At 43.7% G+C, this 17,671-nt stretch overlaps 2 protein-coding genes across 3 annotated transcripts in view; both read right to left on the reverse strand.

Annotated features, from left to right (window-relative positions):
• The window catches only part of LOC118389437 (podocalyxin-like protein 2), a gene marked incomplete at its 3' end in the record, with an annotated part of 40,229 nt that extends 25,745 nt beyond the window's left edge, over window positions 1-14,484 (reverse strand). Inside the window, exon 1 of the mRNA XM_052528615.1 lies at window positions 12,668-14,484. Within this exon, the coding sequence (XP_052384575.1) occupies window positions 12,668-12,698 (31 nt within the window). The remainder of the gene's footprint in view (window positions 1-12,667) is intronic.
• Window positions 14,485-14,631: 147 nt separating this feature from the next.
• The window catches only part of LOC118379667 (DNA replication licensing factor mcm2-like), a 17,980-nt gene continuing 14,940 nt past the window's right edge, over window positions 14,632-17,671 (reverse strand). Inside the window, exons 14-16 of one of the 2 annotated variants that reach the window (XM_052526307.1) lie at window positions 16,236-16,418; window positions 15,509-15,664; window positions 14,632-15,277 (exon numbers count right to left, since the gene is read on the reverse strand). In XM_052526307.1, the coding sequence (XP_052382267.1) occupies window positions 15,167-15,277; window positions 15,509-15,664; window positions 16,236-16,418 (450 nt within the window). In that variant the 3' untranslated portion in view covers window positions 14,632-15,166. Of the gene's footprint in view, window positions 15,278-15,508; window positions 15,746-16,235; window positions 16,419-17,671 lie in introns of those variants that run through there. The other variant, XM_052526308.1, reaches the window with a different exon arrangement.

Here is a 17,671-nt window from a genome sequence, read left to right on the forward strand (position 1 = left end):
CAAGGATCCGACAAGGACAGAAGCGGAAAACAAGGGGAGAAATAGGGCTCTAATCAGAGGGCAAAAATAGGGGACAGGTGTGAAAAGAGTAAATGAGTGAGTTAGGAGAATGAGGAACAGCTGAGAGCAGGAACGGAACGATAGAGAGAAGAGAGAGAGGGAGGGGGAGAGAGAGGGATAGAAAAAGGGAACGAACCTAATAAGACCAGCAGGGGGAAACGAACAGAAGGGAAAGCAAAGAGACAAGACATGATAACCAATGATAAAACATGACAGTCTGTCTGTCTGTCTGTCTGTCTGTCTGTCTGTCTGTCTGTCTGTCTGCTCTACAAACACATCTCTGTTCTCTTCCTGGGTTGGCTCTGTCTGTCTGTCTGTCTGTCTGTCTGTCTGTCTGTCTGTCTGTCTGTCTGTCTGTCTGTCTGCTCTACAAACACATCTCTGTTCTCTTCCTGGGTTGGCTCTGTCTGTCTGTCTGTCTGTCTGTCTGTCTGTCTGTCTGTCTGTCTGCTCTACAAACACATCTCTGTTCTCTTCCTGGGTTGGCTCTGTCTGTCTGTCTGTCTGTCTGTCTGTCTGTCTGTCTGTCTGTCTGTCTGTCTGTCTGTCTGTCTGTCTGTCTGTCTGTCTGTCTGTCTGTCTGTCTGTCTGTCTGTCTGTCTGTCTGTCTGTCTGTCTGTCTGTCTGTCTGTCTGTCTGCTCTACAAACACATCTCTGTTCTCTTCCTGGGTTGGCTCTGTCTGTCTGTCTGTCTGTCTGTCTGTCTGTCTGTCTGTCAGCTCTACAAACACATCCCTGTTCTCTTCCTGGGTTGGCTCTGTCTGTCTGTCTGTCTGTCTGTCTGTCTGCTCTACAAACACATCTCTGTTCTCTTCCTGGGTTGGCTCTGTCTGTCTGTCTGTCTGTCTGTCTGTCTGTCTGTCAGCTCTACAAACACATCCCTGTTCTCTTCCTGGGTTGGCTCTGTCTGTCTGTCTGTCTGTCTGTCTGCTCTACAAACACATCTCTGTTCTCTTCCTGGGTTGGCTCTGTCTGTCTGTCTGTCTGTCTGTCTGTCTGTCTGTCTGTCTGTCTGTCTGTCTGTCTGTCTGTCTGCCTGCCTGCCTGCCTGCCTGTCTGTCTGTCTGTCTGTCTGTCTGTCTGTCAGCTCGAAAAGCTAACCAATGGAATTGTTTAAAGATGGTCATACCATTAATCATTTAGCTATTTTGATTTAGAATTGTTGGCCCCCTTTAGCTATACCAAAAAATATATATAAAACAATTATTTGATAAAATATTGAATTTCGCCTTTACTACTATAGCGCATAGAAACACATGAAATAACACATTCATAAATGCCAAAAAAAGACAGTTAAAATATCTATCATAAAGGAATGAGGGTTTTGTAATAAGTGTCTGTCCTATATCTAGGAGATATAAGAAAGCTCACAAAATATATATATATATTTTTGGACACATATTTAACCCCTTATATTTGTTAGCACGAAACTACCTCCAGACTTCCATTCATTCATATGGGTTAACTTCCAAACTCGTAGAGCAGAACGGAGAACACTATTGTCTTATTGAGAGTCTTATCTTTCCATAGAGAGGTCAGTCATAGGCCTTCCGAGTGGTGCAGCGGTCTAAGCCATTCCATTGTAGTGCTTAAGGCGTCACTACCGACCTGGGTTCAATCCCAGGCTGTTTCACAGCCGTGCGTGACCGGGCGACCCATGAGGAGGCGCACAATTGGCCCAGCGTCGTCCGTTTGACATTTTCTGCATTGCCGGAAAGTTATCCTGCAACAGGCTGATCAAATTAAGATCCTCCTCTGAGTCCCCAGAACCTCTGGTGTGACTAACTGGGTTTGAACCTGTGTCTCAACCATGAGGCTGTGTTAGCGCGCAGAGCTAAAGGCTGACGCTCAGGGAGCTAACACAAGTCTTCCGGCAGGTCTCAGGCAATGTAAGGAATCATGGGAACGTGCTTCACTGAACCACATACTGGCCAACTATTATAGTACTGGTCTGGTTGTGTACACTCTGAGTTTCCACATGGCTGTCTGCGTCTAACCTTGAGTACGTCCCAATGACACCTCAATTACCTATACAGCGCACCACTTTAGAGCAGGGCCCATAGGGAAAAGATTGCCATTTGGAAAAGAGGCCCTTTTTCACCAAGGGGCAGACGCAATAATGCATTCTACATCTAGCTTCAGGGACAAGACTTGGACAGCTGTATTCTACATCTAGCTTCAGGGACAAGACTAGGACAGCTGTATTCTACATCTAGCTTCAGGGACAAGACTAGGACAGCTCTATTCTACATCTAGCTTCAGGGACAAGACTTGGACAGCTCTATTCTACATCTAGCTTCAGGGACAAGACTAGGACAGCTCTATTCTACATCTAGCTTCAGGGACAAGACTAGGACAGCTCTATTCTACATCTAGCTTCAGGGACAAGACTAGGACAGCTGTATTCTACATCTAGCTTCAGGGACAAGACTAGGACAGCTCTATTCTACATCTAGCTTCAGGGACAAGACTAGGACAGCTGTATTCTACATCTAGCTTCAGGGACAAGACTAGGACAGCTGTATTCTACATCTAGCTTCAGGGACAAGACTAGGACATCACCCAGGACTGAGACAAAACTTTACTTTGAATGCCACTTCATTGACCCATGACAGATAGCCTTTCTAAGTACTACTGACCATAATAATTCATACTCACATAACAACAACAAGAGCAACAACAACAACAAGAGCAACAAGCGCAACTACAACAAGACACTAATAAGTCATACCTAACAGATACCAGAAAACTGTTTATTTGACTTGGAACAGGATCTACGGAGGATCCCAGATTGTGATAAATAATTGATTCCACAGTAAATCCAATGATTTACTTCCCTGACATCTCTCTGTTGCAGGTCAACTTCCTGTGTTGCTCCTTGTTGCTCCTTGTGTTATGTAGCAGCACTTTGCAGGGAACTCATTTGGTTCCTTGCTCTCCTGCTGAGCTCTGGAAGGGCAATGTTGTTAAAACCTCTTGAAGCTAGTATTTTGATGTTTGGATAAAAAACGTTCCCAAAGTAAACTGCCTATTTCTCAGGCCCAGAAGCTAGAATATGCATATAATTGATAGATTAGGATAGAAAACACTCTATAGTTCCCTGTCAAAATATTGTCTGTGAGTATAACATAACTGATATTGCAGGCGAAAACCTGAGGAAAATCCAACCAGGAAGTGCTGTTTTTCTGAAACTGCTCTGTTCCATTGCATGCCTTCCCTCCATTTAAAGGGATATCAACCCGTTTCCTTTCCCTATGGCTTACACAGGGTGTGAACAGTCTTTAGAAATAGTTTCAAGCTTTTACTCTGAAAAATTAGCGAGAATGATCACATCGCGTCAGTGGATAGCCAGTTGTCCTTAGATTTGTTCATGCGGGCGCCACTGGAGAGAGACGTTTTCTCTCTCTCTTGTATTGAAAAGTTTACCGTCCGGTTGAAATATTATCGATTATTTATTGTAAAAACAACCTGAGGATTGATTTTTAAAAAAAATGTTTGACATGTTTCTATGAACTTTACGGATACTATTTGTAATTTGTCTGCCCGTCGTGACCTGCACGAGCCTGTGGATTACTCAACAAAACGCACCGACCAAATGGAGGTTTTTGGATATAAAAGAGAATCTTTATGGAACAAAACTGGGAGTCTCGTGAGTGCAAAAATACGAAGATCATCAAATGTAAGTGATTCATTTAATTGCTTTTCTGACTTTCGTGACCAATCTACTTTGCTGCTAGCTGTTTGTAATGTTTTGTCTGCTGAGAGCTGTCCTCACATAATCGCATGGTTTGCTTTCACCGTAAAGCTTTTTTGAAATCTGACACGCCAGGTGGATTAACAACAAGCTAAACTGTGTTTTGGTATATTGCACTTGAGATTTCATGAAAATGTAATATTTTTAGTTATTTAATCTGAATTTGGCGCTCTGCAATTCACCGGATGTTGACGAAAATGATCCCACTAAAGGGATGCTCCAAGAGGTTTTAACCATCTGGTCTGGACCTAAGGAACCACGTCCTTCAAATGTGCACTGCACTCACAGGCACTGCACTACACTGGGCATTGACTGTTTGATTCTTGTGTGTGTGTGTGTGTCAGCTACTTTGTTATCTCTATCTCAGGATTTCCAACGTCGTCTTCTTCATGGGGGTCAATATATTGATTAAAGACTATTATTTTCTGCTCTCAATAGTTTCCAGGATGCTGCTGTATGTGCACTCACTCACAATCCCTGCATCCCATTGGACATTATTCACATCCTTCACAATCCCTGCATTCCATTGGACATTATTCACATCCTTCACAATCCCTGCATCCCATTGGACATTATTCACATCCTTCACTGCATCCCATTGGACATCCTTCACAATCCCTGCATCCCATTGGACATCCTTCACAATCCCTGCATCCCATTGGACATCATTCACAATCCCTGCATCCCATTGGACATCATTCACAATCCCTGCATCCCATTGGACATCATTCACAATCCCTGCATCCCATTGGACATCATTCACAATCCCTGCATCCCATTGGACATCATTCACAATCCCTGCATCCCATTGGACATCATTCACAATCCCTGCATCCCATTGGACATCATTCACAATCCCTGCATCCCATTGGACATCATTCACAATCCCTGCATCCCAATGGACATCATTCACAATCCCTGCATCCCATTGGACATCATTCACAATCCCTGCATCCCATTGGACATCATTCACAATCCCTGCATCCCATTGGACATCATTCACAATCCCTGCATCCCATTGGACATCATTCACAATCCCTGCATCCCATTGGACATCATTCACAATCCCTGCATCCCATTGGACATAATTCACAATCCCTGCATCCCATTGGACATCATTCACAATCCCTGCATCCCATTGGACATAATTCACAATCCCTGCATCCCATTGGACATCATTCACAATCCCTGCATCCCATTGGACATCATTCACAATCCCTGCATCCCATTGGACATCATTCACAATCCCTGCATCCCATTGGACATCATTCACAATCCCTGCATCCCATTGGACATCATTCACAATCCCTGCATCCCATTGGACATCATTCACAATCCCTGCATCCCATTGGACGTGACATTGATTGTGTGATTCTTCATCTTTAACCCAAGTCATGTGCATCTTTAGCCAATAGCTGATTGTCCTGAAGAGTTCTCTCAGGACTTCCACTGTCGTCTTCTATCTCCTTCTTCTACCCAATCAGAAGGGTGATGTACATCTGATGGGGGTCAATACCATGACGAATGGCTATTCAACCAGCCGAGAATACTGTCCAATATGCTGCTGGGATGATAGGAGAATGGGCAGCAGACAAGAGGTTAGTGGACTTTGCAGCACTGCATTGGCAGATAGGGAGCTTTAAGGGTAGATATTATGATGACCGTAACCCTTCACATGGGCACTCAATCACTGCAACACACCACACTGGACATTGACTGTATGACTCTTCATAATTATCTTTAGCCAAAGCGTGGGTACATACACTAAAGGTCAAAGGTTATTCTTGATTTTTATTAAACTATTTTCCACATTGTACAATAATAGTGGAAACATCAAAACTATGAAATAACACACATGGAATCATGTAGTAACCAAAGAAAACATGTTCAACAAATCTAAATATATTTTATACTTGAGATTCTTCAAATAGCCACCCTTTGCCTTGATGACAGCTTTGCACACTCTTTGGCATTCTCTCAACCAGCTTCACCTGGAATGCTTTTCCAACAGTCTTGAAGGAATTCCCACATATGCTGAGCACTTGTTGGCTGCTTTTACTTCACTCTACGTTCCGACTCATCCCAAACCATCTCAATTGGGTTGAGGTTAGGTGATTGTGGAGGCCAGGTCATCTGATGCAGCACTCCATCACTCTCCTTCTTGGTCAAATAGCCCTTACACAGCCTGGAGGTGGGTTGGGTCATTGTCCTGTTGAAAAACAAATGATAGTCCCACTAAGCCCAAGCCAGATGGGATGGTGTATCACTGCAGAATGCTGTAGTAGCCATGCTGGATAAGTGCACCTTTAATTCTAAATAAATCACAGACAGTGTCACCAGCAAAGCACACCCAACATCATAACACCTCCTCCTCCATGCTTTACAGTGGGAAATAAACTTGCAGAGATCATCCGTTCACCCACACCGCATCTCACAAAGACATAACACCTCCTCCTCCATGCTTTACAGTGGGAAATAAACTTGCAGAGATCATCCGTTCACCCACACCGCATCTCACAAAGACATAACACCTCCTCCTCCATGCTTTACAGTGGGAAATAAACTTGTAGAGATCATCCGTTCACCCACACCGCATCTCACAAAGACATAACACCTCCTCCTCCATGCTTTACAGTGGGAAATAAACATGCAGAGATCATCCGTTCACCCACACCGCATCTCACAAAGACATAACACCTCCTCCTCCATGCTTTACAGTGGGAAATAAACTTGCAGAGATCATCCGTTCACCCACACAGCATCTCACAAAGACATAACACCTCCTCCTCCATGCTTTACAGTGGGAAATAAACTTGCAGAGATCATCCGTTCACCCACACAGCATCTCACAAAGACACGGCGGTTGGAACCAAACATCTCCAATTTGGATTCCGGACTAAAAGGGCAAATTTCCACCGGTCTAATGTCCATTTCTCGTGTTTCTTGGCCCAAGCAAGTATCTTCTTCTTATTGGTGTCCATTAGTAGTGGTATCTTTGTAGCAATTCAACCATGAAGGCCTGATTCACAGTCTCCTCTGAACAGTTGATGTTGAGATGTGTCTGTTCCTTAAACTCTGTGAAGCATTTATTTGGGCTGCAATTTCTGCAGCTGGTAACTCTAATGAACTTATCCTCTGCAGCAGAGGTGACTCTGGGTCTTCCTTTCCTGTGGCAGTCCTCATGAGAGACAGTTAACTTAATGAACTTATCCTCTGCAGCAGAGGTGACTCTGGGTCTTCCATTCCTGTGGCGGTCCTCATGAGAGCCAGTTTCATCATAGCACCTGATGGTTTTTGCAACTGCACTTGAAGAAAATTTCAAAGTTCTTGACATTTTCCGGATAGACTGATCTTCATGTCTTAAAAGTAATGATGGACTGTCGTTTCTCCTTGTTTATTTGAGCTGTTCTTGTCATAATATGGACTTGGTCTTATACCAAATAGGGCTATCTTCTGTAAACCAACCCTACCTTGTCACAACACAAATGATCGGCTCAAACGCATTAAGAAGGAAAGAAATTCCACAAATGACCTTAAGAAGGCACACCTGTTAATTGAAATGCATTCCAGGTGACTACCTCGTGAAGCTAGTTGAGAGAATGCCAAGAGTGTGCAAAGCTGTCATCAAGGCAAAGGGTGGCTATTTGAAGAATCTAATTTGTTTAACACTTTTTTGGTTACTACATGATTCCATATGTGTTATATCATAGTTTTGATGTCTTCACTATTATTGTACAATGTAGAAAATTGTTTTAAAAAATAAAGAAAAACCCTTGAATGAGTAGGTGTTCTAAAACTTTTGACCGGTAGTATAAACTGTGTGTGTGTGTGATTCACACAAGTGCTTCAGCTGCTTCATCTCCTTATATCCATATCATTCCACATCAGTGATCAATCAATCACTTACCTGTCCTGCTAAGTACATTCATGAGGGTCAATAGTATGATTAATGACTATTCTACCTGCGTTGAATGGGTTCCAGGATGCTGATGTGTCCTGTAGGAGGATGGCAGGGCTACAGACAGAGGGAGGTTGACTTTGCAGCACTGTGTAGGCAGCCAGGTAGCTTTAGCTGTGGGTAGTAGTGAAATGCATAGTGCCTGTTCTCTGGCTGCCTACAGTGTACATTTCACACAGCAGAAAACTGTTGAAAGTGAACAGGCTGAGATTAGCAGGTTTATATGTGTATACAGGGCATTCGGAAAGTATTTAGACTCCTTGACTTTTTCCACATTTTTTTACATTACAGCCTTATTCTAAAATGGATTACATTAATGTTTTTCCTCATCGATCTACACACAAACCCTATAATGACATCACAATACCCCATGATGACATCACAATACCCCATAATGACATCACAATACCCCATAATGACATCACAATACCCCATAATGACAAAGAGAAAACAGTTTTTTTTAAACAAAAATACCATAAGTATTCAGACCCTTTGCTAAGAGACTTGCAATTTAGCTCAGGTGCATCCTGTTTCCATTGACCATCCTTGAGATGTTTCTTTAACTTGAGTGGAGTCCACCTGTGGTAAAGTGATTTGACATGATTTGGAAAGGGACACACCTGTCTTTATAAGGTCCCACAGTTGACAGTGCATGTCAGAGCAAAAACCAAGCCAGGAAGTCGAAGGAATTGTCCCTAGAGCTCTGAGACAGGATTGTGTCGAGGTACAGATCTGGGGAAGGGTACCAAAACATTTCTGCAGCATTAAAGGTCCCCTAGAACCTAGTGGCCTCCATCATTCTTAAATGGAAGAAGTTTGGAACCACCAAAACTCATCCCAAACTGAGCAATCGGGGGAGAAGAGCCTTGGTCAGGGAGGTGACCAAGAACCCGATGGTCACTCTGAGAGCTCTAGAGTTCCCCTGTGGAGATGGGAGAACCATCCAGAAGGACAACCATCTCTGCAGCACTCCACCAATCAGGCCATTATGGTAGAGTGGACAGACAGAAGCCACTCCTCAGTAAAAGGCTCATGACATCCCGCTTGTAGTTTGCCAAATGGCACCTAAAGACTCTCAGACCATGAGAAACAAGATTCTCTGGTCTGATGAAACCAAAATTGAACTCTTTGTCCTGAATGCCAGGCATTACATCTGGAGGAAAGCTGGCACAATCCCTACGGTGAAGCATGGTGGTGGCATCATCATGCTGTGGGAATGTTTTTTCAGCGGCAGGGACTGGGAGACTAGTCAAGATCGAGGGAAAGATGGACAGAGCAAAGTACAGAGAGATCCTTGATGAAAACCTGCTCCAGAGCACTCAGGACCTCAGACTGGGGCGAAGGTTCACCCTTCCAACAGGATAACGAGCCCAAACACACAGCCAAGACAACACAGCAGTGGCTTCAGGACAAGTTTCAGAATGACCTTGAGTAGCCCAGCCAGACCCCAGACTTGAAACCGAACTAACGTCTCTGGAGAGACCTGAAAATAGCTGTACAGCGACGCTCCCCATCCAACCTGACAGAGCTTGAGAGGATCTACAGAGAAGATTGGGAGAAACTCCCCAAATTCAGGTATGCCAAGCTTGTAGCATCATACCCAAGAACATTCGAGGCTGTAATCACTGCCAAAGGTGCTTCGACAAAGTACCGAGTAAAAGGTCTGAATACTTATGCAAATGTAATATTTGTATTTTATTTATTTATTTATACTATTGCTAAAATCTCAAACCTGTTTTTGCTTTGTCATTGTGGGGTATTGTGATGTCATTGTGGGGTATTGTGATGTCATTGTGGGTTATTGTGATGTCATTGTGGGGTATTGTGATGTCATTGTGGGGTATTGTGTATAGATTGATGAGGAAAAAAACAATTGAATCCATTTTAGAATATGGCTGTTACGTAAAAAAATGTGGTGAAAGTCAGAGGATCTGAATACTTTCCAAATGTAATAATAAAATAATCATTGAGATTATAGTCACTGAGAAACAATCACGGTTTTGGATATTGAATCCTTCCTGATGTCGTGAGCCAGCCAGCCAGCCAGCCAGCCAGCCAGTCAGCCAGCCAGCCAGTCAGCCAGCCAGCCAGCCAGCCAGTCAGCCAGCCAGCCAGTGCAGTGGAAAGCATTGTGTTGAATAAACACATTTCACAGAGCCAGTGGAGGGAGGGAGTTTCAGAAAAGCCTATAGGCTACTGGACCGAAGTGCTGTCCTTGTTCTTCCGCGCCTGCATAGTGCTTAAAACAGATGTCAGCACTACTGTAAATGTCAGCGCTACTGTAAATGTCAGCACTACTGTAAATGTCAGCACTGGACCAATAGAGCGACAAGGTACTATTCTCATTGGCTGTTATGGAAATAGGACAGAAAAGAATACAATCCCCTCATAAAAAATGATGAAGTTGGCAAATGATTTCCCTGAGTGTGGATGTGGTGACAGGATATAGAAAAGGGGTGTAGCCTGGTTCCATACCAGTAGGCCAACTCCTCTGACTGCCGTTTTCATTGAACCATGAGGAGACTCCTCTGACTACCGTTTTCATTGAACCATGAGGAGACTCCTCTGACTACCGTTTTCATTGAACCATAAGGAGAGAGACTCCTCTGACTACCGTTTTCATTGAACCATAAGGAGACTCCTCTGACTGCCGTTTTCATAGAACCATGAGGAGCCTCCTGACTGCCGTTTTCATTGAACCATAAGGAGACTCCTCTGACTGCCGTTTTCATAGAACCATGAGGAGCCTCCTGACTGCCGTTTTCATTGAACCATGAGGAGCCTCCTCTGACTGCCGTTTTCATAGAACCATGAGGAGCCTCCTGACTGCCGTTTTCATTGAACCATAAGGAGACTCCTCTGACTGCCGTTTTCATTGAACCATGAGGAGACTCCTCTGACTGCCGTTTTCATTGAACCATGAGGAGCCTCCTGACTGCCGTTTTCATTGAACCATAAGGAGACTCCTCTGACTGCCGTTTTCATTGAACCATAAGGAGCCTCCTCTGACTACCGTTTTCATTGAACCATGAGGAGACTCCTCTGACTGCCGTTTTCATTGAACCATGAGGAGACTCCTCTGACTACCGTTTTCATTGAACCATGAGGAGACTCCTCTGACTACCGTTTCCATTGAACCATAAGGAGACTCCTCTGACTACCATTTTCATTGAACCATGAGGAGACTCCTCTGACTGCCGTTTTCATTGAACCATGAGAAGACTCCTCTGACTGCCGTTTTCATTGAACCATAAGGAGACTCCTCTGACTACCGTTTTCATTGAACCATGAGGAGACTCCTCTGACTACCGTTTTCATTGAACCATGAGGAGACTCCTCTGACTGCAGTTTTCATTGAACCATGAGGAGACTCCTCTGACTACCGTTTTCATTGAACCATGAGGAGACTCCCCTGACTACCGTTTTCATTGAACCATAAGGAGACTCCTCTGACTACCGTTTTCATTGAACCATAAGGAGCCTCCTCTGACTGCCGTTTTCATTGAACCATAAGGAGACTCCTCTGACTGCCGTTTTCATTGAACCATAAGGAGACTCCTCTGACTACCGTTTTCATTGAACCATAAGGAGCCTCCTCTGACTGCCGTTTTCATTGAACCATAAGGAGACTCCTCTGACTGCCGTTTTCATTGAACCATGAGGAGAGAGACTCCTCTGACTGCCGTTTTCATTGAACCATAAGGAGACTCCTCTGACTACCGTTTTCATTGAACCATGAGGAGACTCCTCTGACTACCGTTTTCATTGAACCATGAGGAGACTCCTCTGACTACCGTTTTCATTGAACCATACAATACAAGGAGTTGGCTATAGCACTGAGTGGCAACACTAATTAGTGGTCTCTGTTCTGATGGTTTACAATGTTCCATGCAATCAATATCTGTCAGGCAGAGTGTCACTACAATGAAACTATGGGTTGGGGGGGGTTGAGTGGTAAAGCCACTTAACTGAGAAGGAAAACACGTGCTCCACTGACTGTCAAGATAAATGTGTGTGCTCTCTAGTAACGGGATAATCTCCAACCAGGTTCGACTGTGTTGTGCTCCTCGTGTCCAGTATAATGACTAGCCTGTAGGAACTTCATTACAGCCTACATGTAACCGGTTTTCCTTAGATGATCAATTCTAGATCTAAACAATTCAGCTCCTCGTGAGTTTGGTGTTGCTTCTCAACTGTCTGAGGACAGACGCACTTCTTTGTCTAGGCTGTGTACTTCACGGGAACAGGAAAACATTGGTACTGTACTGTAAACTATCATATTTATTGTTTTGACATCTATTTTAAATCTGAATAATCTCATGATGTCAGATTAACAAAAAGAAAAACGATCATGTATTTTAAAACACGCTGGTTTCATGTTTAAAACACCGGTCTAATTGAATTCACTACTGCACCAATCAGTGGGTCCCACTTTTATAATAAGCCTCACAATGAGTCACATTCAACATTCTCTTCTTTTCAAGTAGGAGATATGACAGAGCATAACTACGTGGATTTTCTTTGGATACATACAGGCCCTCCTTTGTTGGACAATAGACTTATTATGATGACAATTTTATGCATCTGTGAATATTGCTTTAGAAAACACGGCGTGTGATTTATGATCGCTGCAGAAACACACTCAGTGAGACATATTGAGCTTTTGTTGATAATTCATAGTAGGAAGAGGATCCTGTTAGAAAACACGAATAATCATCATTTAAACAATTACAAATGATTCTTAAAAAATTGTATCAATGTTTCAACCAAGCAATATTCAATTGAAAGAGACTGAGCGCGTAGTTTACATTGATTTGGGCTATCATGCGACACCAATAACAGTAACTAGACTACAGTAGCGGCGCAGACCTGCCATACTAAAAACAAGACTTACCGAATAAAAGCGGGCGAAGCAGGCCTGCCATGACTGCAGCGAAAACAATTCCACACTATTTAGAATTGTTGTTGCTCGTTGGTTTTCAGCTGTAGCGGGCGGAGAGAACGCACCTCATCGCATACTGGCTGGTTAAGAAAAACGCTGAGCGTGATAAGCGTCTGAACTTGGATGATCCGGTTCACGATTATCTGCGTCTCTCTCAGCGCTATGTGTGTGTGGAGACAGGCTCGCACTGACAGATGCTGCCACTATGGTGCTTTCAATACAACTTGGAAACTCAGTATCTCCGAGTTAAAAATGTATGTACGTTATTGGTCTATTCTGATATTTTCCAAATGGGAAACTCCGGCACCATTTCTTCAACGAGTGTGCAAGTCGGACATTTCCGAGTTGTCTTGAACGCGGCATATGACAACGCCTGTATGTGCGGGCATAAGCACCCGTCAGAGTAAGTCACATAATGTAAACAATGAAACTTCAGAGGTAAACCCTGTCGTCTGAATTAAATGTTGACAGTCACATTCTTTCGTGTAAATGATAGCACGGGTGCAGTGATGAATTTAAACTAGAAGAACAGGCCTTTATGTATTCTACCAATTGTACCCCACACCCACAATTGGGTTTTCTGATAAAAGAGCTGTAGAGATGCAACCTGGTCTCAGAGCATATCGTATTATTATTTTTTAGACACCCTATTTCTGTATGACATGTTATGTTTTGTATTAACTTGTGGGTGTCCATCATGGTATGATATGTTACGAAAGTGCAATTCCTACAATGTTACAAATTACATTTCGTAAAATATATCATATCCCATGACGGGACATCCACAAATTTGTTGTAGCTAACGTTAGCTAGGTGGCTAATGCTAACATTAGCTAGCTCTAGGGGTTAAGGTTAGGAGTTAGGTTAAAGGTTTAGGATAAGGGCTAGCTAAAAGGTCAATGTTAGGAGAAGGGTTAAGTTTAGGGGAAGGGTTAACAAAACATGCAAAATAGAAGAAAACGAATTTAGTTGCTAACTAGCTCAAATGCTAAAGTTGTCTGTGATGAGAGTCGAACATGCACACTCCTTTAATTTGTATTAAGTAAACGTAGCATGTCAAACTAATTTGAGTGTCATAGTACGTCTAGTCTATGCTACGTTTAGTCTATGAGACCAGGCTGAGATATACAGCAGGCTAGGAGTTTAATTCACTGACAGACAAGATCAAATCATCTCATTTTATCTGTCACGCGCGTCATAAACAACCGGTGAGACTACGAGTGAAACGCTTACTTACGGGTCCTTTTCTAACAATGTAACAAAAAAAAAACAAAAAAAAAAAAAAAAAGAGTGACACAAGGAATACATTTCACAGCAAATAACATGTAATTGAGGTAGTAGTGCATTCAGAAAGAAAGCATCCAGAATACCAAACTACTGAGACTTGTAGGAAAGGTCATTTCTTTTTAAATCGGAAAAGGGGGCCTTGGTAAATAGTATCCTCTGCGGTTTTAGCATGACACAGTCGAACTCAGGCGAGCAAAAAAAAAAAAAAAAATGTGCGATTTCCTGAACATCAGAGATCACGCACCACTACACCTACAGATGTCGATATGCCTTGCAGTGGCGGCAGGTGACAATCGTCCACAAAGGTCGATTTATGTCCTTTAAGCTTAAAAAGGACCTATATTTATTTGTTTAATTTAACTAGGCAAGTCAGTTAAGAACAAATTCTTATTTTACAATTACGGCCTCACCCCCCCCGGCCAAACCATCCCCTTAACCCGGACGACACTGGGCCAATTGTCCGCCGCGCTACGGGACTCCTAATCACAGCTGGTTGTGATACAGCCTGGAATCAAACCAGGGTCTGTAGTGACACCTCTCTCTTTACCTCTAGCACAGAGATGCAAGTGCCTTAGACAGCTGCGCCACTCGGGATCCACGTCTTCAGTACATTCAGGGTGATGACATGCTTCAACAAATGCAATTTATTTACCAAAACGTTATCCCAGAATTCTAGTCACAGACCAGAACAGGAAGTCATGAAGGTCATCAGAAAGTCATTGGTTCAGAAGAAAATAATATTACATCATATTTCAGTGTCCAGAAGATAATCTGACCTGAAATCAGATTATCTAATAAAAACAAGACATTAATACTCAGTTACACGTCCAAAAGTCCGTAACAAAAAACACACAAGATGTGTTCCAGAATGTAAAAGTAGAAAGTAGTTTGGAATGACGTTCACAAAACTTGGTACATTAACAGATACAAATTGTAACATTGATGCATTAAAATTGGGCCATTTCGTTCCCTATTAGGATTCTCCTTTTTACCAACAAACAGGATGACACACATTTACAACTATTTACACATCCAGACAGGCTGTGTCCCCAAAAAATAAATCACACCCCTATGGGCCCTATTCAAAAGTAGTACACTGCATATGGAAAGGGTGAATTTAGAACACAGACAGAGGCTAGTCTTTTTTTTACCCAGGAAACAGATTTAGAACTGCTGCAGGATCAGCTTCTTCTTCGTGTCGTGAGAGAACTTGTTGGATCGGAACGCGTCGCTGTCATAGAACACTGACAGGTTGTGGATGCTGATCTGTCTGGCCTGGGGAAGGAGAGAGAATAGAAATAGATAAAGAGTTGAATCAAGTTGACATTATTGAGATTATGCCAACGGTTAGCATCTCGCTAGTCAACAGACAAGGGAGAGGAGACGAAACCATCAGACTATTGAGATGGCACCGTGATTAGCAGCTTGGTATAATAGTACATTACCGAGGAAGACATTTTACATCATTCGTTAAGACAACACCACGACTAACTAACAGCTCATTACCTTGTCCACCAGGTCTTTCTCTGGGATCTCGATGGTGTCCTGCTGTGCTCCGTACCGGTTCCTCTGATACGCCACCTGCTCTGACACCAGCTGCTTCAGGATGAACAGCAGCAACTCGTTGTTGTCTCGTCTGAACGCCAGGTAACGGGCAAACGTCTAGAGAGAAGAAGAGGAAGTTGGGTTCAGAGTAAACAGCAGCCAGTTGTCCTGTCTGAACGCCAGGTAACGGGCAAACGTCTAGAGAGAAGAAGAGGAAGTTGGGTTCAGAGTAAACAGCAGCCAGTTGTCCTGTCTGAACGCCAGGTAACGGGCAAACGTCTAGAGAGAAGAAGAGGAAGTTGGGTTCAGAGTAAACAGCAGCCAGTTGTCCTGTCTGAAAACCAGTAAACGAGGGAGAAGACGGGTTGATTTCAGGATGTCACTAGAGGAAGTAACTAGCAAGCCTTCTCCTAGGACTGGTTTCCCAGACACCAATTCATATCCATTGAAAGTGAACTTTTGTCGACGACCCAGGCCCCTAATGTCGACGACCCAGGCCCCTAATGTCGACGACCCAGGCCCCTAATGTCGACGACCCAGGCCCCTAATGTCGACGACCCAGGCCCCTAATGTCGACGACCCAGGCCACTAATGTCGACGACCCGAGGCCACTAAGGTTGACGACCCGAGGCCACTAAGGTCGACGACCAGAGGCCCCTAAAGTCGAGGAGTCCGTTCCTGTGCTTACCTTCCTCATGCTCCTCATGACGCTGAACTTCTGAGTGTCGATGAAGCTCTCCAGCATGACTCTGATGGCCATGTTGACGTCGTCCTCCACTACGTAGTCTCGGAGGTGCATCCTGGCGTGGGCCTCCGCCATGCGGATCATGGACTCGATGTGACGCACCGTGATGGGGATGCTGCCTGTCGCCTAGAGAGGAATACATAGATCTATTACTGATAATAAACCCATGAGGAGACACTCGATGTGATGGGGAGCCTGTCTGTCTCCTAGAGAGGAATACATAGATCTATTACTGATAATAAACCCATGAGGAGACACTCGATGTGATGGGGAGCCTGTCTGTCTCCTAGAGAGGAATACATAGATCTATTACTGATAATAAACCCATGAGGAGACACTCGATGTGATGGGGAGCCTGTCTGTCTCCTAGAGAGGAATACATAGATCTATTACTGATAATAAACCCATGAGGAGACACTCGATGTGATGGGGAGCCTGTCTGTCTCCTAGAGAGGAATACATACATCTATTACTGATAATAAACCCATGAGGAGACACTCGATGTGATGGGGAGCCTGTCTGTCTCCTAGAGAGGAATACATAGATCTATTACTGATAATAAACCCATGAGGAGACACTCGATGTGATGGGGAGCCTGTCTGTCTCCTAGAGAGGAATACATCTATTACTGATAATAAACCCATGAGGAGACACTCGATGTGATGGGGAGCCTGTCTGTCTCCTAGAGAGGAATACATAGATCTATTACTGATAATAAACCCATGAGGAGACACTCGATGTGATGGGGATGCTGTCTGTCTCCTAGAGAGGAATACATAGATCTATTACTGATAATAAACCCATGAGGAGACACTATGTGATGGGGATGCTGCCTGTCTCCTAGAGAGGAATACATCCATTACTGATAATAAACCCATGAGGAGACACTCGATGTGATGGGGAGCCTGTCTGTCTCCTAGAGAGGAATACATAGATCTATTACTGATAATAAACTCATGAGGAGACACTCGATGTGATGGGGAGCCTGTCTGTCTCCTAGAGAGGAATACATAGATCTATTACTGATAATAAACCCATGAGGAGACACTATGTGATGGGGATGCTGCCTGTCTCCTAGAGAGGAATACATCCATTACTGATAATAAACCCATGAGGAGACACTCGATGTGATGGGGAGCCTGTCTGTCTCCTAGAGAGGAATACATAGATCTATTACTGATAATAAACCCATGAGGAGACACTCGATGTGATGGGGAGCCTGTCTGTCTCCTAGAGAGGAATACATAGATCTATTACTGATAATAAACCCATGAGGAGACACTATGTGATGGGGAGCCTGTCTGTCTCCTAGAGAGGAATACATAGATCTATTACTGATAATAAACCCATGAGGAGACACTCAATGTGATGGGGAGCCT

Source organism: Oncorhynchus keta, chromosome 10 (genome assembly GCF_023373465.1).
Source record: "Oncorhynchus keta strain PuntledgeMale-10-30-2019 chromosome 10, Oket_V2, whole genome shotgun sequence".
NCBI classification, from domain to species: Eukaryota; Metazoa; Chordata; class Actinopteri; order Salmoniformes; family Salmonidae; genus Oncorhynchus; species Oncorhynchus keta.